This window comes from Trachypithecus francoisi, unplaced genomic scaffold (genome assembly GCF_009764315.1).
Source record: "Trachypithecus francoisi isolate TF-2019V2 unplaced genomic scaffold, Tfra_2.0 Lachesis_group10, whole genome shotgun sequence".
Lineage (NCBI taxonomy): Eukaryota > Metazoa > Chordata > Mammalia > Primates > Cercopithecidae > Trachypithecus > Trachypithecus francoisi.
In genome coordinates this window covers 57,162,007-57,185,755 of record NW_022681455.1, presented here as the reverse complement: position 1 = coordinate 57,185,755, position 23,749 = coordinate 57,162,007, and the positions used below count along the sequence as shown (strand labels likewise).

General features: G+C 38.7%; 1 protein-coding gene across 4 annotated transcripts in view; it reads right to left on the bottom strand.

Moving 5' to 3' along the window:
* Positions 1 to 23,504, bottom strand: part of ZNF451 (zinc finger protein 451) — an 83,223-nt gene extending 59,719 nt beyond the window's left edge. For 2 of the 4 annotated variants that reach the window (XM_033217528.1, XM_033217530.1), the window contains exons 1-3: positions 22,472 to 23,504; positions 21,816 to 21,899; positions 13,610 to 13,690 (exon numbers count right to left, since the gene is read on the bottom strand). In XM_033217528.1, the coding sequence (XP_033073419.1) occupies positions 13,610 to 13,690; positions 21,816 to 21,899; positions 22,472 to 22,492 (186 nt within the window). In that variant the 5' untranslated portion in view covers positions 22,493 to 23,504. Of the gene's footprint in view, positions 1 to 3,016; positions 12,127 to 13,609; positions 13,691 to 21,815; positions 21,900 to 22,471 lie in introns of those variants that run through there. The other 2 variants (XM_033217532.1, XM_033217529.1) reach the window with 2 other exon arrangements.
* Positions 23,505 to 23,749: the final 245 nt, after the last annotated feature.

Below are 23,749 nucleotides of genomic sequence, written 5' to 3'. Positions count from 1 at the left end.
GGCTGACATAACCTAGGAAAAAAGCATTCTGCAAGAACAGTTACTACCCAGAGAAGTGACCACAACAACCCAGTTACCTATCTGACTCATCATAGGCACCTTTTGGGTACTGAAAAAGCCAGTAATAGGAAAAGATGCAATTTGTAGGAGGGAGGAAGGTAAAGAATAAGGTGAGGGCATATACACAAAACAATCCAAGGCAGGTTTATTTACAGTCATAATATCTCCCTGAACATCAGCTGGCACTGATTATCCAGAGGAGTACCAACTAGAGAGTATTTCTTTCATCATCTCTATCTTATATGTAAGGGACTCCAAGTTCAAAGAAAGCTCAAAGGAACAACCAACTGCAAAAGAATTAACTTTGCACATCATCACAGTATCTGACTAGTGCATTTGGTTTGAATAGAAATCCTGCAACGAATGGATTACTTCATAGAAACCCAATTTCAAAGTCTGCTTATTATATTGCCCATCCTAAAGCTTCAATCTATAGTTTGGTCTGAAGTTTGCACCACCTCCCAACAAAGTTCTGTTTACCAGAAGCCCCTTCCACTCAACTTATATAACTCAAATCGTATCCCAAATAACACTTTGAAAAGCAATGGTTTTTCTCAATAATTTTATATGCAAATACAGATAAAGCAGAAGAGATAAACACAGCATAACAGTACAATATTTATTTACTATCTTACCATCTCCAGCAGCAAAGCTTTAGGACCAGGAAACCCTCTTTTTACAAAGCAATCTCCTTCCCACCCCCAATTAGTTGTTTACAAATACAAAGTACACAGGACATCTGCTTTGTACGAACAAATCTTAAAACATACACATAGATATACCCCATTCTGTAAAGTACTTTATTCAGTTAAGAAGGCTAGTCCCACCAAACCTGTTAAAAAAGATTTTCCTATATTCTGAGTAAACTGCCAACATCTATCTCTATAAAAATCATTTTAGGAAAATGACTTTCATCCTCCTTCAGCACAGGACCAAAAAATAATAGTAACAATGCAACTTTGGAACTTAAGAGAATTTTAAAATATACAGCCAGGCGTGGTGGCTCACACTCATAATCCCAGCACTTTGGGAGGCCAAGGTAGGTGGATCACCTGAGGTCAGGAGTTCGAGACCAGCCTAGCCAAAATGGTGAAATCTTGTATCTACTAAAAATACAAAAATTAGTTGAGCATGGTGGCAGGCGCCTGCAATCTCAGCTACTTGGGAGGCTGAGGCAAGAGAATCGCTTGAACCTGGCAGGCAGAGGTTGCAGTGAGCCAAGATTGCACCACTGACTCTAGCCTCGGCAACAGAGTGAGACTCAGTCTCAAAAAGAAAAACCAAAAACCAAAAAACAAAAAACAAAAAAAACACAGTAACTCTGAATATGATGTGTGACAAACCAAAAGGGAGTTACAGTTTTTTAACCCTGAATGCCACTGTTTCGCCTCTGGCACAGAAGGAAAAAAAAAAAAAAGGATGAACTGAGAAAATAAAAGTAAAAGTGGGATGGGGCCTGGTACAGTGGCTCACGCCTGTAATCCCAGTACTTTGGGAGGCCAAAGTGGGCAGATCACTTGAGGTCAGGAGTTCGAGACCAGACTGGCCAACGTGGCAAAACCCCATCTCTACTAAAAATACAAAAAATTAGCCAGGCATGGTGGCACGTGCCTGTAATCCTAGCTACTTGGGAGGCTGAGGCAGGAGAATCACTTGAACCTGGGAGGTGGAGGTTGCAGTAAGCCAAGATGACCCCACCGTACTCCAGCTTGGGAGCCAGAGCGAGACTGTCTCAAAAACAAAAAAAGGAAAAGAAGGAAAAAAAGAAGAAGAAGCTAAAGGTGGCCAACAGCAAGGAAAAAAACTTAAACATGAAGTTGACAAAATGTGTTGGAGCTGCTGGAGATATTACTGTGACAAGATCTACAACCCAATTTCCTATCTGAATCACCTACAGAGGGTTCTGGTGATAGGAACCCACTTCCTCCTTCAATACAACACCTCCAAATGCCAATGAGGCAATATTTTTATAAGTATCTTTATTTTCCCCAAGTCCACCTAGAAATCATCTGTAAGTCAAAACACAAGGAAATTAACCACTTTTAGCTACCCTGAGGACACCTTTCCACAGGTGACCCTGAAGTTTCCAACCATTTAACCATGAAGGGATACCACATTCCACTTCAGGGGCATTACCCTGTTCATCCTCAGAGTTGTTCTCTACCAGTGCCTCAGTTCTTTCCAATTGCTTGAGCTGCCCCAGAGCCAAAGGTGCACTGGTGAAAGCCCAGCTTGGGCTCAGTTCCGGGAAAGAAAGAATTGTTCTAGATGTACATAATGGACTATGGTACAAACCAACTCCTAGAGAGACAACTCCTACAACTTTACATGGCTACACAAACTTAGCACACTTTGAATATGTAGGAACCCGTACATATTCACGGATAATGTATCAACTTCTTTTAGTTTAGTCTCCTCCTTTTCTGTTTCCCCTAAAGACTATTTTTTATAATTCTGAAACCAGACACACTCCATTATGTTACCCACACTGTTGCACTCTCCTGCTCCTCCACCTGAATGCCTGGCTCCTGTTTCTCCACCAGGCCAACTAACTCTTGCCTAATCCTCCTCCAAAACTCAGCTCATACACTTGGTAAAAGCTTTCCTCATCCCTCTATATGGCTTTTTTTGTTCCATCACCACAGGCATTCTTCCAAAAAGGACATCTGCTCTTATACTTTATTGGTATTTACTTCTCTTGAGAATATGCCATCTCTTATTAATCCTCAGTATTCTCAGACCTTTCTTAACACCTGCCTGCACATGGCAGGTACTGAAAAAGATGTTTGACGAACTAAAAGACTGTTTTCAACACAGATATAAAATAACAAAATACCATCTATCAAAAAATTGTATACACATATACAATCTAGCTCTTCATTCTACATTACCTTTTTTTTTTATTGTTTATTATGAGCATTTCTTAGCTTGTACTTGGGAAAAGAGACTATTTTAATTTAAATATGTCTTCTAATGACTTAGTACACTGTTAGGCTTGTAAGATAGTCTTAAAAAATCATAAAAGGGGGAACATGATCACATGGCATGAAATGAACATTTACATGCTGTTAGATACATTTTAAAATGTATGTATCTATAGTTAATACCATAGAATACCATATCCAATATGAATAGAAACAGCAAAATTACTTAAAAAAGGAAATCTGTATCAGCTTTAGTGTTTTCAAAGTACTTTTGGATATTACCTCATTTGAGAGTAGGAAAACTGAGGCTCAGAAAATAAGTGACTTGCTAATACTGAGGGTCAAGGTCTTTGGAATTCAAATACCATGTGCTTTTTGCACCATTCCTTTTTCCTTCCATTAAACCAATATCCTCAAAATGCCAGTTAAAAAAAAAATTAAGTGTCTATATGAAACAAAATGAATGTAATAAACAACATAGAACAAAGAAAAAACACAAGCAATACGATTAACATAATCAGTGCTGAAAATGAATGGAAACAGAAACCAATGACTATGAATCAAGAATAATCTCAGTCCAGTACAGTGAAATCTTAATGAGAGAACTAAGAGGATAGGGTTCCTGATCTGACAAGTGAAATAATCAGGAATCAGTTAATGTAAGACATCAAATACTAGTGGAGTGACAGTAAAGCCATAAACAAATTTCAGAAAAGAAAAAGATTTGTGTATGTAAAATGAGTTTACCATAGAAGTAAAACTTGAATGGGGCTTTGAAAAACACACGGAGACAGCCTAGTACAATGTTGAATTGAGACTGGAAAAAGTCTGTATTTAATGCTCAGTTCCACTACCTGAGCAAGTTGCTTAATGACTCTTAAGTTTCAGTTTTTCATCTGCATAATAAGAATGAATTTCTCTCTCAAGAGTGCCTTGCAAAAGGCACAGAGCCTGTACAGAGACTATACAAATGCAAATTCTTTCTTCTACTGCCTTCCCAGGCAGGAAGATGACAATTAGACTCAAGGATATCAACATGCTTCCAAGACCTGTCAGAATATATAGAAGCGGTTCCAAGCCATTAAAGAAAGATCAATACACAGGCCACTCTGTCCCAAGAATCTAAATGAAACTATTTATGTAACTATATTCTAATGAAGGCAAAAAGGAACTGGCTGTATACCTAACAGTAGTTAAATGTAAATTAAATATGTAAAAAAAAAAAAAATGAGTTGAAAACTGTGCTTAGTGACTTGGGGAAACATTTTTATTTCATCATCCACATCACTGTTACCTCACCAATCAAAAGAGGTATTAAGGGACCACAACATGATAGTTATTTAACACATTACTACATTTATAAATAAAGGTAGTGTGAAACATAGCCATCACAGATAAAAGTAGGAGTTAACAAGAGGTCTAACTGCAGCCCTTAAAAGTGAATGCTGTGATACAGCCACCCTTATGGGTAATGAAAGAAAACAGTACTATGATAGCTCATGGAGCAAAGATAGCATATGAGCAGGGTTAGTCTTACAAAAGTACTACTAACTGAACACAATTCTTGAAACACTTAAGGTCAAAGTAGAACTTTAAAAAATATCACCAAATATAGGCCGGGCGCTGTGGCTCATGCCTGTAATCCCAGCACTTTGGGAAGACGAGGTGGGCGGATCACGAGGTCAGGAGATTGAGACCATCCTAGCTAATATGGTGAAACCCCGTCTCTACTAAAAATACAAAAAATTAGCCAGGCGTGGTGGCGGGTGCCTGTAGTCTCACCTACTCAGCAGGCTGAGGCAGGAGAATGGCGTGAACCCAGAAGGCAGAGCTTGCAGGGAGCCATGATCTCGCCACTGCACTCCAGCCTGGGTGACAGTGAAACTCAAAAAAAAAAAAAAAAAAAAAAAAAAATCATCAAATATAAACTATTTACCTTCATGTTACCAAAGGAATATACTCAGGAATACAGAAAGCAATACGACTTGAGAGACCTTCAAAACAATACAACTTGAGAGATCTCCAAAGTCCCAAAAGAAAATACAGACAACCTGAAAATTCTTATTGAATTCTTGACAAGGTATCACAAAACCCAACACACCATTTGAAATAGGTTACCCCAACCAGCAAAGCTTCTAACGGGTTAACTTTAAGATATATCAGGGCTGTATTATAATAAATCCATGGGGATGGGCTTCAAAATTTTTATAAGATACCTCTAACCATAAACTATATATAATAAATGTGTGTGAACATGTAGAAATGAGAAAATAATACTACCATTAAACAAGGCAGCACTAAAAGTTGATTTAAGTTCAAAAATCAAAGTAGTTTGAGATACTGGACTGGCTATTATTTTTTTAAAAGGGACATTAGAAGAAACTAGAATATCTCTTCTACTAATGCTTTAAAAATATGGTATTTAAATATACAAACACAAAGCCACATCAAAATTTTGTCTAGTATACACTGATAGAATAAATATCATCTACATCAAAGAGATTATGGGAAGATCAGACATCCTTTCAGAAACAGGTGTTGAATACAGGAGAAGAAAGGATCAATACAAAGAATAACTGATATGCTAACAACATCAAAAGGACATGGTTGGACTGTGACCACTTTCAGATATATCCCACAGGAAACAAACAAAATTTCCAGTAATAAGTTATCTCAATGGTACCAAACACTACTAAAGTTTTCATTACAACAAAAAACAAGTAAATGAAAAGACAAAAATACAAAAATATTCCACTAATAAGAGAAGATTTAATAAAACAATATTCTGCTCATCCAGGAAGGGAAATTTCATAAAATAATATTTTAATGGTTTATAAAACTCAATATATCTGGAAAAATAATAAAAATATTTGCATTCAATACAATAATCACCAGTTTACTGATAACTTCCACCTATATATTTTCTTAGGTAAAAAATAAAAACTGGTTTGTGTATCTACTATGATAAACCATACAGAATTGATCTAGTCAATTGAATCACATGCATAAGATGCATACAGATGAAACAATCAATTATTGGACTAGCCACTAACATTAAATACAGAATGATAAATTCCAAAAGACAAGAGAAACTAAACAGTGCGAGACTGTGGCAAAATACGCCTCACATAAAAAAAAAAAAAAAAAAAAAGATTTCACAGCCAGGCGTGGTGGCTCACACCTGTAATCCCAGCACTTTGGGAGGCCAAGGCGGGCAGATCACTTGAGGTCAGGAGTTTGAGACCAGCCTTACCAACATGGAGAAACCCCATCTCTACTAAAAATACAAAATTAGCTGGGCATAGTGATGCATGCCTGTAATCCCAGCTATTCGGGAGGCTGAGACAGGAGAATTGCTTCAACCCGGGAGGTGGGGGTTGTAGTGAGCCGAGATCACGCCATCGCACTCCAGCCTGGGCAACAAGTGCGAAACTCCGTTTCAAAAAAAAAATTAAAAAAAAAAGATTTCACTTATTGCAATCTTTAAACTATTTCTACAAATATCTAATCCATAATTTCAAACCTTCATCAGAATCCCAGTCAACTAGTTATATCTTCAAGAATAATGAATGTCATGTCCATCCACATCAGTATCCAATTTTACCAGACAAAGGGATTCTGGAATGTGTCTTTTTCAACCTCCTTGTTTACAGTACCTGAGAGGTTATCCTGGATGTATCAGGTCCTTAAGGACATTATCAATCAGGTCACTTAGGTATCACTCAGTAAATTATTAGTGTAGTACTAATAAAGCATACTAAATAGTGTCCAAGTAGCCTGAAAGAGTTTATGCTCCCTTCAAAATGTCATTTTGAGGGCTAAGTAAATAAATGAAATTATACTGATAAAGAAGCTGCCACACAGTTTAAAAAAAATGTTTAAATGTAATTATACTGATAAGGAAGCTGTCATTCAGTCTTTTAAAAAAAAAAAGATAAAAGTGTCAGCAAATTTACTGCTTTTTAAAAATGTCCTTGCTTATTCTAACCAAGTAAACACATCCACTTATCAAATATTGTGTTACCATGGCTAAGAACAAGGTTAGATATGAGACAATCAGAAAACCTAGAGCATATCTATAGAAAACAAAGCTGTCTTAAGGCCCCCCAAAATTGGCCACTCACTAATAACAAAAAAGAACTACTGTCTAGTTAGTTAAATAAGGGGGAGGGAGGTATACTCTACAACCTTCTGAAATGAATCAACAGTGCTATAAACAAATTAACATTCAGAAGGGAGTACATTTAGATAGTGCAATTGTACAAATGATAGAGTAATAAACTACAAGATTAAATCGCTGTACAAAATTCACATAAATACCACCAGCAATATATGCAAGACATCAAAGTTTAAGTTTTAAAGAAAAGTGTAGAATTTAAAAAGGCACTTCATATAAAAAAGGAAACAGTACTTCTCTATACACAGTAACTACAAGAAACCATATTGTCTCTGTATACATTGTATATCTAATCAAGAAGTAACATTTTGAAGAAAAAAGATCATTAGATACATCCTTTTTGAGAATAACAGATCATTAAACTTGCAACTATTCCAAGGCCTCCTAGAAAACCTAGAGGTATTTAAACATTAGAGGTTGGCCTACTAGAGAATTTTGTTGCAGGCTCTGAACATGGCAGGCATAATACGAATATTTATTATCTAAGAGTTTCTGATTCTACTGGGGTAATCTCCCTAGGCCAAATCCTCACTTTAAATTTTATAACATTATCATCATTCAAGTATGCCAGAGATTTTAAAATAATAAAAAATAAACACATTAAAGATATTTCTTTTGCACTCAAGAAACTAATCTACAACGAAAAACTCTTCCTGATCTGCATTCTGTCCCCATCCCTATTAAACAGTCAAATCCTTTCAGAACTACTTGGTCACCAATTTGATGATTTCCTAATACCTTTACACTTCGAGGAAAACAGAGTTTCTGGAGACACTTGGGCATATCAGTTAGAGTAACTAAGAAAGGATACTTTTACTTATTACTGGGCAACATAAATATCACAAGAGGAAAAGAGAACAGCAACATCATCTTACAAATATTTAAGAATGGAGGAGCTGCGCAACAATGCAAATATAGTCAACACTACCATATGCTTAAAAAATGGTTAAGGTGCTAAGCTTTATGTGCCTCTTTTCTTTTCTTTTTTTTTAAACCACAATTTAAAAGGCAAAGGGGAGGGGAAGTATATTAAAGGGAAGTGCCAAAATAGTTTCAGACAAACACATTTTCAGGCATAACTTATTTTGGTTTAGTTTAAGGTTTGAAATAAGGGTATTTCAAAAACCACCAAGTTTATGACATAGCATCTAATTCAGGGAAGGGAAAGGGGAGAAATGGAAAGTGAAAAGAGTCTGAAGTAGCCTTAGCTAGTTAGGAACACTTATGTGCAGTCACATAAAACATTTCCAAGGTCTCTCAACACTGAGTTCTCCAGTGGCAAGTTCTCTAAGATAAAACTACAGTGCCAGTATCAAGAGCACATGGGATTGCTTGATTGGTGCAATACACATAAGCCACAAAAATGTATGATTTCTTAGGCCTTTGTTTCTGTTCAGGTAATCAATATTCTTCTAGGGTTTAGTTTGAAAGACAGTTTGTAAAGAACACTGGCATGGACCTTTTCCACAGAAGTGGAAATAAAATTTTGTGTAAAATACAGAAAAATAAGGTAAATATTAACTCTTTATATGACTGGGCTAAATCTGCAAAACAATATCCCCTTTATTAAGACTAGTTCAAGTTTAATCTACAAATAGGACAAACATGACCAATACAGTACCCGGAAATTAACTGACAAAATAATTTCTTCCAAGTAGGAAAATTTACACCAACAACCTCTGTAGCACAAATAAGGAAAGGAAGAAAAGTAGATTTTAAAATGGGTGCTGAATATAGTTATGATGGGGGAGGAGGAATGAGCTTCCAATAAACTATTAAAAATCGTGGCACCAGAGAAAATGTCAATTACCACTGTGCAACAACTATGGCAAGAAGCCACATACACCATAAAACAGTGCCATATTCAATTAGTAGTATATCCAAAATGCCTCAACCAAGCAGATGAAAAAACACAGAAGTTACAGAATTAAGTCTGTCAATTAAAAGAAAAACAACTGTTTTTGGCTGCCAAGCAAATAATACTAGGTGATGTATTCAGACCCCTCAAACTTGACATATTTTCCATTCCTGATGTCATGCTGTGAAGATATGGATCTAAGGGCTGATATACCATACATCCACTACTTTGAGTCTAAAGAGAAGATACTATGGGACATATAACTGAGGTATCTGCTGCCAGTTCCCGTATGGTGAAAAACTATTACTGGGACCAACTGGGAGCAAAAAGATAAGCTGTCTCTTACACTAAGAATCTGACTAAATTAAGTAACCAAGTAACCAAGAATGTATCACTGAAGTCTTGATTTCAGCCTTTCAAATTCTTAATGGATATCATGTTGTCTTCACTAAATCCACAGCTATGCTTTAAATCTTAAGGATTCTCAATAAAATCTAGACTGATGGTATCCCTCTTTATTACAATAAGGGGACAAGATTGTCAGGCATGTTTGGAATTCTTGTTCTTAGGAGTTCAGATTTTCATGCCTGGATCGTGTAACATCCTTTATTTCCAGGGCACTGATGTGCGTATCTTTTTCGTATTTAGAGTGTGATGCACTATCAAGCTCAAAAGAATTAAATGTTTAGAAGGTAGGTTGTTTAAGAAGGCCATCTTGGTGAAAGGCCCAGCTTACAGTGAGAGACTACCATGACTCAGTCTTACAACTTGATATGAGAGCTTGATAGGTCAAAGACTATTAGGATTGATGACAACAAAGAACTCTCTCACATGTAGCTTTATAAGTAGTGATGGTATGGTGGCCATCAAAGTCTTGATGAAGATAGTTACTGTGCAATTTCTACAGAGATGTTACAGGTAGAAGTCTTTTTCCAGTTGGTGTCCATAGAAGACCTGTGACATCTAGCCATTCCAAGGGGAAGCAAACTGGATTTGGCAAAATTTGACTTGAATTCCAGTTGACACAAAGCTTCATGGCTGATTCTGAAGTCTCACAGAGCTTGACAGTAGTATGAACTCTTGGTGAGTTGACCATCTTGACATAAAGACATTTTAACAGATGTATCATTTTGTGAAGATCTGTCAAACTGAAGCCTGAACAAGGAAGCACTGATAACCTAAAAATGAAGGATTTACCTCTGGTCTTAGTAAACAGAGATCTAGTATTAGGTTATTTCTAGATTCAACATATCTGCTAGTCCTCAGTTTACAGATAAGATTTTCCTGAGGAACAAATCTTTATATTTTTCTTTAATCACAAGAGGATTCAGATTCCTGAGTGGCCCTCCTCCAAACTTATTTTTGGACCAGAAATAAAGGATAAACATTTGTCCAACCCTTTCAAGAAAGTCTCCCCTGCTCACTTGGTAAGTCATGAGTTTATTTTATACTTCATTTCAAAAGTCTACAATTCAAATGTCAGCTGTGATCATTCCAGACATGCATTCAGTTTTTGAGATGATCTCCTACCTGTAGATCCTATTTGTACGAGGAGGAACAAGTAAAATAGTTAGGATCTTGAATGACTATTCTGCTGAACATTAAACAGGTTACTAATTCTTGTACCCATGGCGTTCTGGAGAGTCTCCCTTCTTTCTATATCTATAGGGGTGGTTTCGAGGTTTGTACCAATCCCCTTTGGAGTATCCTCTATTGTGATAATGTGCTTTCTGATCATGACTATAAAAGTATCGATGCTGATTATAGTATTTGTGATCTTTATAGTCATTTTCTTTTACACTGTTCTCTTCTGCAACAACAGCTTTCACATCTTGTCCAAAAAGGGAAGTACCATCAAAGGGCAAGTGGGAGATCTTCTCCTGGGTTTTCTTAGTAAGAGATGTAAGTCGAAGCCAGGCCTGCCTTCTATAGTCTATGGCCATGGCCATAACTCTGACTACAGAATCCATTATGTCCCTAGTAGTACAAAGTTGCCAAAGGCCTGCATCCATACCATCAGATATTATACATCTTGCTTTTCCACGATCAAACTCTGGGTCATGAACCAGATCTTCCATGTCTTCCCAGAGTTTACGCTGATATTGAGTCATATAGGCCATGTAGCTAGCAGCTCGGGCTGCAATGGAGGCAGCATGGTAAAACCTACAACCCATGACCTCCATTTCTTTTGAGGTAGAATCTAGAGGGGATGTTGTATTTCCTCTTTTGCTGTGTTCTAATGCTTCTACAATGGGGCCTTCAGCTGGTGGGTTTGGTTGGAAAGGAGAGGTGTCCTTGGCCACAGGATATACCCTGTGTCCCATGAAGGAAGAAGGATGGCAATCAGCAGGGTCTTTAAAAACCTCAGTGGTGGCAATTCTCAGAAGAGGATGCAATGGAGGAACCAAACGTTTTTTAGAAGTCACACAATCAGGTTTCCCTTCACATGACTCTGCTTCAGATTGTAATGTAACCCTTTTTATAACACCTCTTTGTTCCATTCTCTTCAAAAGACCTGTGAAACTAGATTGGCTGGGGTCAGATGGCTGCCCTTTGTCATCAGCTGATGGTGATTTGTAATCAGTTTCTTCTTCAACTGTGGATAAATTTTCCTCCTTAGAGGTGGAGATGTCCCAAGGAACTGAGGAGTTCTCACTTGGCCTAGAATGATGAAATCTAAAACAGCTCCTGGACTGCAGATCACGTATCACTCGGGACATTTCAGCTACTTGTGTCTGGAGATAGAGGATGGCATCCCGTCCATGCTGTGAAGCTGAAGAAGAATCTATACGTAAATTCTCTTTGACCTCAGAAGAGGCCAAAGATTCTTGGGGGACCAGAAGTGGAGATGAAGGCAGAGTCTGAAAATTCTGTGATGATTTAAGGGTCTCTGTCTCACAGATCTTAGTATCTGAATTATTTTGATCATTTTTCTGGTTCTCCAATGGGTTCTCAACAGAGGAAGTTTGAGAAACTATCCTTTCTGGACTGCTGGAACAACTCCCAGAGAAGGAGCTGCTATCTCCAATGGGAAGAGGAACACTGCAGCTAGAGCACATTTCTGGGCGATGATTCTCAGAGGATGGCACCTTAGATTCAGGCATTCTCTGGGTTATCCACATGAACAAGAAAACCAAGGAAGAAAAAAAAATGCTTTTAATATGTTAACTTTCAAGTGCAGAGATTCACGTCCAGTAAGTAGAACTCAATTTTTAAATTATTATAATTAACAGTGAAAGATACAATCCACTCAAGGTCAGCAAAAGGAATCAGAGAAGTCAAATCCACAAACTTCGCTACCCCAAAGACCCAATATCAACTATTGGCATTAATCTGAGACTCTGTTTATGAAAAAGTAGAGAGTAAAAACAAGCTCAGATCATGTGGTGCTATCCTGGCCTGCTGTTTGGTCCCGTGTTAGCATAAGAATAGAATAAGTGTTGAGACCACTCATAAGAATAAAAGAAAAAAAATATTCCATTCAAGATATGTTAAGTTCTATTCAAGATATGCAAGAAGCTAATGATGGCAAAGAGAACTTAAGGAAAGTTCCACTAAGAAGAAAAAAAAATCTAAAACTCCCCCATTAGAGTCATTTTAAGCAACTTTGAAAATTCTGTCATTCACTCTCCACGAATAACAAAACTTTCTAGTTGTATAGTCCTACTTTATGGTTTGTAGCTAAGGAGTTATAATTTGTTACCTCATTTCATCCTCACAACAACCCTGTGAGGTAGGTATTATTCTTATTTGATTGAAAACCAGAGGTTAAAAGGTTACTTAATTTATCCAAAGTCACAGAATTTGTAAAGAGTAAAGCTGGGACTCAAACCCAGGTATTCTGATTCCAAGTCCAAGTCTCAATCCCCTATATCACAGAGCAAGAAGTCTGTGGCCACTCTGAACAGTAAGAGTTTTCTAATCCAAGAAGAAAACAGCCCATTAACAGAAGTTTGGGCTAAAGCAAGGACAAATGAAAGGCAAGACTGTTACAAAGGGCTCAACTAGTTCACTTCTCAGAGCAAGGAAAGTATTGGTCCAAGGGTCAAACCTACAACCAGTACATCACAGGTAAGATAAGTAACTCTAAATATGTGGGGCACAGACAAGGTAAAAGGGATGATGACTGAAGTAATGTATCTCCTATAAACCCTTCCCTCACTTTTCATTCCTAAAAGGATCTCTACATATCCTTTTTTCTAAGAGAAAACAAATTTTCTGTGGTCATGTGGTTCTGGAACAAAAGAATCCTGTTGTATAGGGCACCTGAGGAGAGTATAAGAAAAGAGAAGGGAAAGAGGAATCAATAAGCTTGCAGTTTTTATTCCATTTCCCTTTTATCAGATACCACCTCTAAGGCTTAGAATTTCCCAGAGTCTTATTATCATTTTTTCATATCGTCACTCAAAGTAGAGGAAAAAAACTGGAAGTAGGAGATCTGGGCAAAGAACTCCTTGGACTACCTATTTTAGCCCATTCTAATAGAACTGGCTATTTCTAAACAGTCATCACTGATTTGATAACTCTCTTTAGAGAATACCTCCTAAAAGATACAAGTGAAGAAACACAAATCAAATGTAATGTACTTACATCAGTATGAGAGGTGCTAGGCTCTTCATCATCACTGCTGACCAGATCAATGTATTCAAGAACAGGTCGTAATGGTCCTTCCTATAAACGATCAAGCAAATGTACAAGCCATTAACAGTTATTCAAACCAAATTAGCATTTAAACCTACTAGTTTTTTTGGTTGGGACTGGCAAGAATTACTCTGAAGAGGGAGCTCTGTGGATAGCAGAAAATAACCAGAACAAAAGCAGCAGAGGAAAATATTCAAAATACGTAAATATAAAATGATGACAAGACCTAAAAAGTACCTACACCCCTGTAGAATATTAAGGCCATGTCAATTACTTGGGAAAGGAAAATTAATACAAGAACAGTGCTACAAAGACACAAATATTATAATCCAGTGCTTTACACCTAGAATTGGTATCAAAAGTCTGTTAATATATCCAAGTTCGAAAATGAATTTGACTTATAGCTCAGCGTCATCACCCACCACTGCAGAGTCAAGCGTCAAACCTGAATTATTCTGCATTCTTTCTTTCTATCCAATCTAATTTCTTCATCAACCAGGCCTTGAATGTCAGGCTTAAAAGCCTAGATTTTATTCAATAGGCAAAAGAAAATTAAAAAATAATAATAAGACAATAACATGAGAACTGTGCTTCAAGAAGATCAATCACTTAGAGGAGTGTGGAGAGCAGGCAAAGCAAGAAAATCAGTACAGGCACACGATAATGCAGAACTAATGGTGGTGATGGCAAGAAGAGTATGGTAGTGGACATACAAGAGAATACAAGTAAAATGGAAAACTAAAAGAGACTGATTATTAGGCCGGGTGTGGTGGCTCATGTCTGTAATTCCAGCACTTTGGGTGGCCAAGGTGGCGGATCACCTGAGGTTAGAAGCACGCCCAGCTAATTTGTGTATTTTTAGTACAGATGGGGTTTTACCATGTTGGCCAGGCTGGAGTTTGAGACCAGCCTGACCAATACGGTAAAACCCCATCTCTACTAAAAATATACAAATTAGCCAGGCATGGTGGTGCGTGCCTATAGTCCCAGATACTCAGGAGGCTGAGGCTGGAGAATCGCTTGAACCTGGGAAGAGGAAGTTGCAGTAAGCCAAGATCATGTCACTGCACTCCAGCCTGGGCAACAGAGCAAGATTGTCTCAATAATAACAACAACAATAATAATAATAATAATAAATATATAAAATAAAAATACATTTAAAAGATTTTTAAAAAAAACAAAACAAGGAGTCAGTGATCTCTAAGGTTTTAAGCTCAGGTGTAATGCCATTAGTATAACTTTGGAAAGCAGAAACAGAAAGCTGACATTCCTATGGGCTGAAGTAACAGTAGTACACAGGATGTATCTAGCAGACAGCTGAAAATGCAGGCCTCTAATCTGGGAAGTATGAACATACCTGGAAATAAAGATTTGAGAGTTGCTCCCCTAGAAGACTATTAAACTCTAGAACTATACTGAACTATCGTATCGCCTCAATAAAAAGCTGTCAGTGTTAAATATGGCCAGAAACACAGAAACAATAAAATGCCACTGAATGTGGCAACCAGACATTTTTAAAGGTCTTTGAGAGAGCAACTTTCAAGAAAGTAGCAAGCACAGAAGCCAGGCTCTAAAACACTTGAGAATGCAGGAGAAAAGGCCATATTCTTTTGAGAAATCCAGTATGTTGGAAACAAGAGAAAGGAACACAGAAGAAATAATAGCTGAGGAAAGGATTTTGTAGCATGTAGAAACTTGACTGTTGGAGACAGAAGCTGAGCTCTAGGTAATGATCTTCTTCCCTAGAATAGGCATCCAGTCTCAAAGACAGCTTCTTTCTCCCCTAGACTATGACTTCCGCTCAATCAAGAAACTGCCATCTTTTGGGTACTAATTCAGATATCATATAAAACAAGAGGGCAAAACTGGGCAGGGATCTGTAACAAAGGAACTGAGATTTTTGCTCAAACTATAAGGCGGAAGTAAAAAATAAAGAAAGAGAGGAACCAATACTCTCCAATATATAGTCAACAGAGCTGAATCACCTACTTTAAAATCTACACCTGATATGAAGAATATAGGCCATGCACGGTGGCTTACACCTGTAATTCCGACACTTTGGGAGCCAGAGGCAGGTGGATGACTTGAGGTCAGGAGTTCAAGACCAGCCTGGTCAACATGGTGAAACCCTGACTCTACTAAAAATAGGAATAGGGCGTTGTGGCAGGCACCTGTAGTCCCAGCTACCCAGGAGACTGAGGCAGATGAATCACTTGAACCCTGAAGGCAGAGGCTGCAGTGAGCTGAGATGGTACTACTGCACTCCAGCCTGGGCAACAGAGCAAGACTCTGTCACAAAAAAAGAAAAAAGAAGACTGAAAATCGTATGTTCGATCCAAGAAGAAAAATTAAAATATGATAGCTTTTCCCATTGATATAATGATCTTACTTTGCTCTCTTTAAGAAATATGCATTAGGAACCTTCATTATAGGCCCACAGAAATAGCAAACCACAAAAGCCCCCCAACTGGCAACCAGAAATACACAGAGGCAGAGTTCCCATGCACAGAAAGTAAAGAGGAAGATGAAAGATGACAGGATGCAAGGTAAAAAGTAAAATGGGCTGGAAAAAAATAAGAAAAACATGGGGGCGGTGGCTTATGCCTGCAATCCCAGCACTTTGGGAGGCCAAGGCGGGCAAATCACCTGAGGTCAGGAATTCGAGATCAGCCTGGCCAACATGGTGAAACCCTGTCTTCACTAAAAATACAAAAAATTAGCCAAGCATGGTGGTGGGTGCCTCTAATTCCAGCTACTCAGGAAACTGAGGCAGGAGAATCACTTGAACCCAGGAGGCAGAGGTTGCAGTGAGCCAAGACCATGCCACTGCACTCCAGCCTGCGTGAAAAGAGCGAAACTCCATCTCAAAAAAAAAAAAAAAAAAGAAAGAAAAGAAAAGAAAAAAGAAAATGATCAAAAACAGAATTTAAAAGTAGCTGCAGGCAAGATGGCTCATGCTTGTCATCTCGGCACTTTGGGAGGCCAAGGAAGGTGGATCACATGAGGCCATGAGTTCGAGACCAACTGGGCCAACATGGCGAAACCCTATCTCTATTAAAAATACAAAAATTAGCTGGGCGTGGTGGTGCACATCTGTAATCCCAGCTACTCAGGAGGCCGAAGAACAAGAATCTCTTTAGTCCAGGATGCAGAAGTTGCAGGGAGCTGAGATCACGCCAGTGCACTCCAGCCTGGGTGACAGAGGGGGACGCTTGTCTCAGAAAAAAAAAATCTGTAGTAATGTTTAAAGGGAAGGAGTAAGGACAGATAAGGTTATCAGAAATTTATTCTTGCAGTGAACCATTAAACCAATATGCAAACATTTTTCAACTACTGAAGAACAACAATTTTATATGATTCACACGAAGAGAAAAGAAAAAAAGGAAAATATGGATAGAAAATCCAGACAGGTGTGGTAGTTCACGCCTATAATCCCAGCACTTTGGGAGGCTGATGAGGGAGGATCACGTGAGTTCAGGAGTTTGACAACATCCTGGACAAAATAGTGAGACCTCATCTCTACAAAAATAAAATAAATTAGCTGGGCACAGTAGTGCGTGCCTGTAGTCCCACGTATTTGGGAGGCTGAGGTGGCAGAATTGCTTGAGCCTAGGAGTTCAAGGCTGCAGTGAGCTATGATTATCCCACTGTACTCCAGCCTGAGCAAGAGTGAGACCCTATCTCTTAAAAAAGAAAAAAAGAAAGAAAGAAAAGAAAAAGTATCACAGAAAATCCAAAATTGAGAAAAAGCAGAAGTCATTTAGAATATACATTCAACAAATAATTACTGAGCTTTAAGTGATAGAGTAGAATGAGAAGGGGAATCATGTTAAACATCACTAAAATGGCAAAGAGATTGAGTGGAAAAATAAGGACAGACATGTACCCCAAAGGAAAAGATTACTTATACACAAATAGTGTACACTAGCTAATTTTCACAGTGGATATGGAAAAACTTCCATGATAATGGGCTTACAGAAGTAAAACATTTAGTTCTCCATTTATTTACTAAGAGTCAGCAACATTTATTGAGACCTGTACCATGCCTTGTGCAAAGCTTTTCATGTACTTTTCACTTGATCCCCAAATTACTTTACAAGGTGAGATACTGAATTATCACTACTATCCCATTTAACAGATGGGAAAACTGAGTGAGGTACACTTCGTTCTCTAAACACAACTGGCTGTATAGTCACTATAACTGTCAGGTGGTTCAAAACATAAATACTATTTTTAAAACAATGTTTATTAACCTAAGCTTCTGAAATAACACGTTTTCTTCCTTCAGTAAGAGAAAATGGACCACCTCTATTACCCCATCTCTGAATACTTTGTAATACTGACCAAAAATAAACTACCAATTTCTCAAAAGAAGTTATATTTATAATAAAAACATCAAGAAAAAAAAAATTTGCTATAATATTTATAATTAGTACTTATATCTTAAACTATAACTGCATATGGTCCTATAATTACAAGGTATTTTTATTAGCATTTGTTCTATCCATCAACTAGTAAACCATCATTCTCATGCCCTATTGCACCACTAACAAAAAATAAAGGATTCTAAGGTGGGCATGGTGGAGTGCACCTGTAGTCTTAGCTACTCGGGAGGCTGGGGCGAGAGGGTTGCTTGAACCTACGAGTTTGAGACTGCAGTAAGCTAGGATCATACCACTGCACTCCAGCCTGGGCAAGAGACCCTGACTCTGAAATAGAAATAAAAAATTAAATAAAAATAAAATTTAAAAATTAAAGAATTCTATTCCCAATACCACACAATTTAGGGGCAGAAGCACATGTAGAAGCATGGCAAAACAGTTTAGGGAAACAGTTAAACCAATATTCTAAGTTTTAAAATATGTTTCATGAAATAAAAAGCTTTCATTCCTATTATCAGAAAACTGATTCTCTAGGCCAAAGCATCAATTTCCTACTAATTGGAAAGAGATGTCAATATACCAAAATATGGTCTACTAAAAAGGTAGTTGACTACAACCAAAGTTTTCTCTAAAACAAAGAATATGGATATGAGCATAAATCTAAAACCCTAAATAATTCATCATTTTTTTCCCCCATATAGAGAAGCTAGGGACACAGGTTACTCATGCAGTCCTGACAGGCAACATTTCGAACAGTTTCCAATTGTGTCTATTTTATAGTTCAAATTTAATCCAACATTCAAGATCTATACTACCTGGCCCATGCCGCCTCCTCCCACTTTAAAAAAACAAAAAATCTTTCAGAACTACACATAATCCTCTCTGCTTTCCCATTCTGATGCTTTTCCTTGTTTCTTCTACTCAAAATGCCCTTTCAAACACATGTAAATACTAACTACTACTTATTACTACCACTAACTACTACGATGATAAACTGCAAGTCTAATGTCCTTTTTTAACAGCCCTATGTACTTTCTGTAAAAGAACTTTCTACTACCTCTAAGGACTATTTACATACTTCTCACCTCCTATCTCGTCATTCATACTAAAATACTGATCTTTAAGGGTAGGATGTATTTCAAATTAATCTTTGTAGCTCTAAGGAACTTAACTCACGGCTTTGCATATTATGAGCTTCAACACTATTTTTATTTACATCACAGCCCCAAGACAACCAGCCAAATAATCCTATTTTCTGCCTGACTTCTGTCTACTGTAGCTAAAGTATTAATACTTGACCTATGTGGTAGTGAAGCTATTTAGGAAATTATATCCTGATTTCACTGACTATTTTGAAATTTCCAATGATTGTACGCTGTATCAATAATCTTGGCTGAAACCTGAATCTCTTGTTATTGTTTTGTTAGCAAGATTACGATAGGTTCCCTCAGCAGTTTGTATACCTTTATATCTAGAATAGCACTGTGAACTATCACATCATCAGCTATTAGCTTTTTAGAAGTAAACCACATAAAAAATCTGCAATTTCAAAGAAAGATATAAAAATAGTACTTGAATAAAGGATCATATTACTAAGCAGAAATAAGAACAACAGACCTAAATGAGAAGTTTTTGTTATGGCAGCACTCTATTTCTTGGTTTAGGCGCTGTTTACACGTATGTATTGGCTTTGCAAAAATTTATTCAACAAGTATACTTATGAATTGTGCACTTTTATGTTTATTTCAATAAAATTTAAATGCGATGGCTCATTTTTGCACCTCCCCTCCATATCTATATCACTCCTTTCCTTCAGCTGGGTTTAGTTTCAGATTCTGTATTCTACAAATCACAGAATAACTGCTGTGCCACCAAGTGGACTAAAAGTGGGAAAATCAGATTAGCAAGAGCTATGAAATCCAAACCTTAAAAATGAAGTGACATCACAATACTCACTTTTTATCTGAAGAACTCAAACTTTTTCACCTTGACTGAATAAGCATTACTGGCTGGAGGAGTCACATATAGGATTGGATTCCAGAGAAAAATAAATACTCTGTCTCCGAACATATTTTGAAATATAATTAAGCTATTATTGTCATTTAAGTGGTGCCACTTAAATGTAAAGTGAAAAATTTTAATAGGCTTCTTCTTAGTATTGTAATTGCACTTAAAACATGTAATTCACTTCTCCATGTGGAGCTGTGAAACCTCTGAACGTTTATTTGGGAAGAAGAGTAAGAAGTTGTATCACGTTGGATAGTCAATGATTGTACATTCTTTATTCTTGATGCAAAGATGGAAGTGATCCTTTACATCTAACATAAAATTTAAATTAAAAGACTCCTTTAAACCAAAGCTGAACTCAAGCCTATATTAACTAGTCACAAGCTACACTGTAATTCATTACACAAAACACTTTTCAAATATTAAGAGATTCTACTTGTGTTTCTCCAAGGGCCACAGTTCATAAAGAAGTATGTCATTCCTAGTATTATTCTACTAAACACCATGAGAAAAACACTCGGTTCACAAATATACCAAGATTCAGGAAGAACCTGAAATATCTGTCCTCAAGAGCCATGGAATCCTGTTACTAAACATATTTCAGCCCATGATGAAGGAAAGGGCAGAATACAATTCAACCCCATCCTCTACTCCAAATCCGTAGAAATTCAAAATAAAAAGGAGAGAGCACAATATACACTGGTAAAGGGAAAGAAATTCAATAAAACAATCTTGTGAAGGACTCCTAAACAAATCTATTAAAATACCATACAAAAATGAATTACCAAAACGGCCCTAAGGCTGGGGAACAAACTGTTTAATAACCAGTTTTACAGGGTTTCCCAGCATCCACCACAAATGCACATCAGACACTTAACAAAATATTCTACAGCTTGAATACCAAACTGCAACTAACTATGGCATTCCAAAAGAAGAGTTTGGGACACAACTATTTTCTGCCTAGCTAGCTGAGATACTTTACGCAAAGCCTTTCTAAAACTCCAATAACTATGGATGAAAGTCACCCCAAAATACATCATAAAACACTCCCTTCTGCTTTGGAAACCAATGCTGTACAAAGTGTGCTCAGAAATCCACATGTCCCTGCACTTGTCTGAAAATGAGAATTCCTAGGCCCCGCCTTGAAATTCTGATTCGGTAGGTCTGCAGTGGGGCCCAGGAATCTGCCTGTCTATACTTACTAAGGCTTGAAAACGACTGTCTGTCCCAAAGGAAAGAAACTCAGAAAAATAGAGCATATTCCCAGTGATGCAGGATTCTTCATTATGAGCATCAACTGTACTATGCTGTAACATGATGATCTCAGAGGTTAGCGAAATCTTCAAGCTATTTGCCTTCATGTTAGAAGCACCATAACGCTAAGATTCTGGGCTCTCGCAACCCTTCCTGTTTTCTACCACCTTGCTCATCATTAGCAGCTCCTTCCTCCGTGTCGCCTTTAGAAGTCACTCTTGCTCCATTTCAAAACAGCGTCCTAGAGACCAGCGTTTTATCTTAAGTCTAAATGAAAGGCAGGGGGTGAGATTAAGTGTACAGCACGTTCTTTAGGCCATGCTCTTTGTGATGGCTACGGGGGTGGCTCAGACAGCTCTTTTGGTAAAGTTCCCAATCCTGTGCCATGCTCCACAGTGTCTAGTATGTATCAGACACTCATAAACATTAAATGACCAGGTGAGGTAAAATTACATAAGGGCCCACCATAGTCTTTTACTCTGGGAAAAACCCAATCATCAGTTGCTACTTACACTGACAAACTGAATGTCGTCTTCATTTTCATCCGTTGTTGACTCAGATGCCTCAGGGCCAGCTGGAGGGACAGATTCTATTATCTATAAAAACAAGCCAAAACATGCTTATCTGTTCAGCCGCATTCTTGTAGGAAGAGAGCGTTTCCGAAAAGAACAATTAAAAACAAAGAGCTCTTGAGGAAAACGAACTGAGCACGATTTCGCGCAAACCCGACCAGGAACAGAACTCGAGCAGTCGGCTCTTGCCACAGCATGTGCGGAGCTGCAGGGACCCAACGCTGAAAACGCAGTACCAGCCTCTCAGAATCCCCCTTATCTACTGCAGAAGGAGGACTCTCGGAATTCCCCTTATCTACTCCAGAAGAAGCAATGCAAGCTCAACACCGAAGGGCAATCCTGCCTTAAAACGTCGCTCCCACTGGCCCAGCCGGGGCCACAACGAACGCCGGGCCCCGTGCGGGGGGACGGGCGGCCATTGTTGCTGCGGGTTCCTCGCTCAGACACGCACCAGGCCTCAGAGCTGGGCTCGGCCCAAGACCCTGAAGAGGTATCGCCCAGAGGCTGCGATGGAGAACCAGGCCTCAGACCGCAGAAAACATAAACCCTTCGCGGTTCGCCTCTGAGAACGCCAGGGCCCTCACTCGACTACTCACCTCCGACCCCGGGTCTCCCATGTCTCCGACGGCCGTGCTGACAGCACCACTGCTCCTGCTGACCCTGCCGCCGCCGCCGCCGCCACGACTCCCCTTCCCGCCCTGCACCGCCTCGCGCTACCGGGACCCGCCCCTGCGTGAGCGCCGACGCCACCGACGGAAAGAGACGCAAAACCGCTTCAAAAGAGGAGCGGCCCTTACTGGCCCGCTATCCCCTCGGAACCGCTTTCTCTCACTCTCGGGCTTCCTTCCCCGCGCCGCACAGGATGCTGGGAATTGTAGTTCGGGTCGACCCCGAGACGCTCCTCGCCGGGGTGGAAAGGAGAGGAAAAGAACCCCGAGGTTAGGCGCATGCGTTGCGCCTAGTAGACGCCAGCTGCAATTGGGCGAAGCCAGGGGCCAGCTGGGTCCTGTGAGATAGCGAAGCGCTGGGAAGATGTGGGAGGATGTGAGGGAAGGTTTGAGTTGGTATTTGTTTGGTTTTGGTATGGTTGTGAAGCGCAGCGCATTGATTTTTCTTTTTTAGCCCTGAAGGTGGGTGGTGGGAACGGATTTCTCTTTTTTTCATTTTTAAATTTACGTATTTACTCATTTTTGAGCAGAGGGGCTATATGGAGGTTTAGCTGAATTCTAAGGTCAGGAAAGAATCTGAAGTGTCCTTACATTACACACCTCTTCCCTAGCGTCAGTCTCCGAGGCCCTGCCAGTATTAATACACCTGAGGAAGAAAATAGGGATGGGAAGTCCAGGGCCCAATAGGAAAGGGAACCGAGGTCTACCTAGCTGTCACTAAACCCTAGCCAGTGATTTTGAAAATTCTCAGATAATACTCAGAGAATGTGAGAGATCTATTTTATCGACTGCTGTAAGGCTGACCGTTTAACCTTTTGTGTGTTCACACTCATAAACAAGTCTATAAAATAGATCTTTTATATTCAACTATGCATTTAATCTTTTCTCAGGTAATACTTTACCAAAAATTTAAAAAGGCTTTTTAAAAAAACACACCAATCTTTGTCAATAAGGTTTATGAAAAGAATTAAGTGATAATATTATTTTAGGCCAGGCGGGTCCTCACATTCTGGGAGGCCGAGGCGGGCGGTTTACTTAAACCCAAGAGTTCGAGACCAGCCTGAGCAACATGGGGGACCCTCATCTCTACAAAAAAATACAAAAATTAGCTAGGCATAGTGGTCCTCGAGCTACTCATGAGGTTTAGGTAGGAGGATCGCTTGAGGCCGGGAGATTGAGATCCAGGCTGCAGGGAGCCGAATTCAT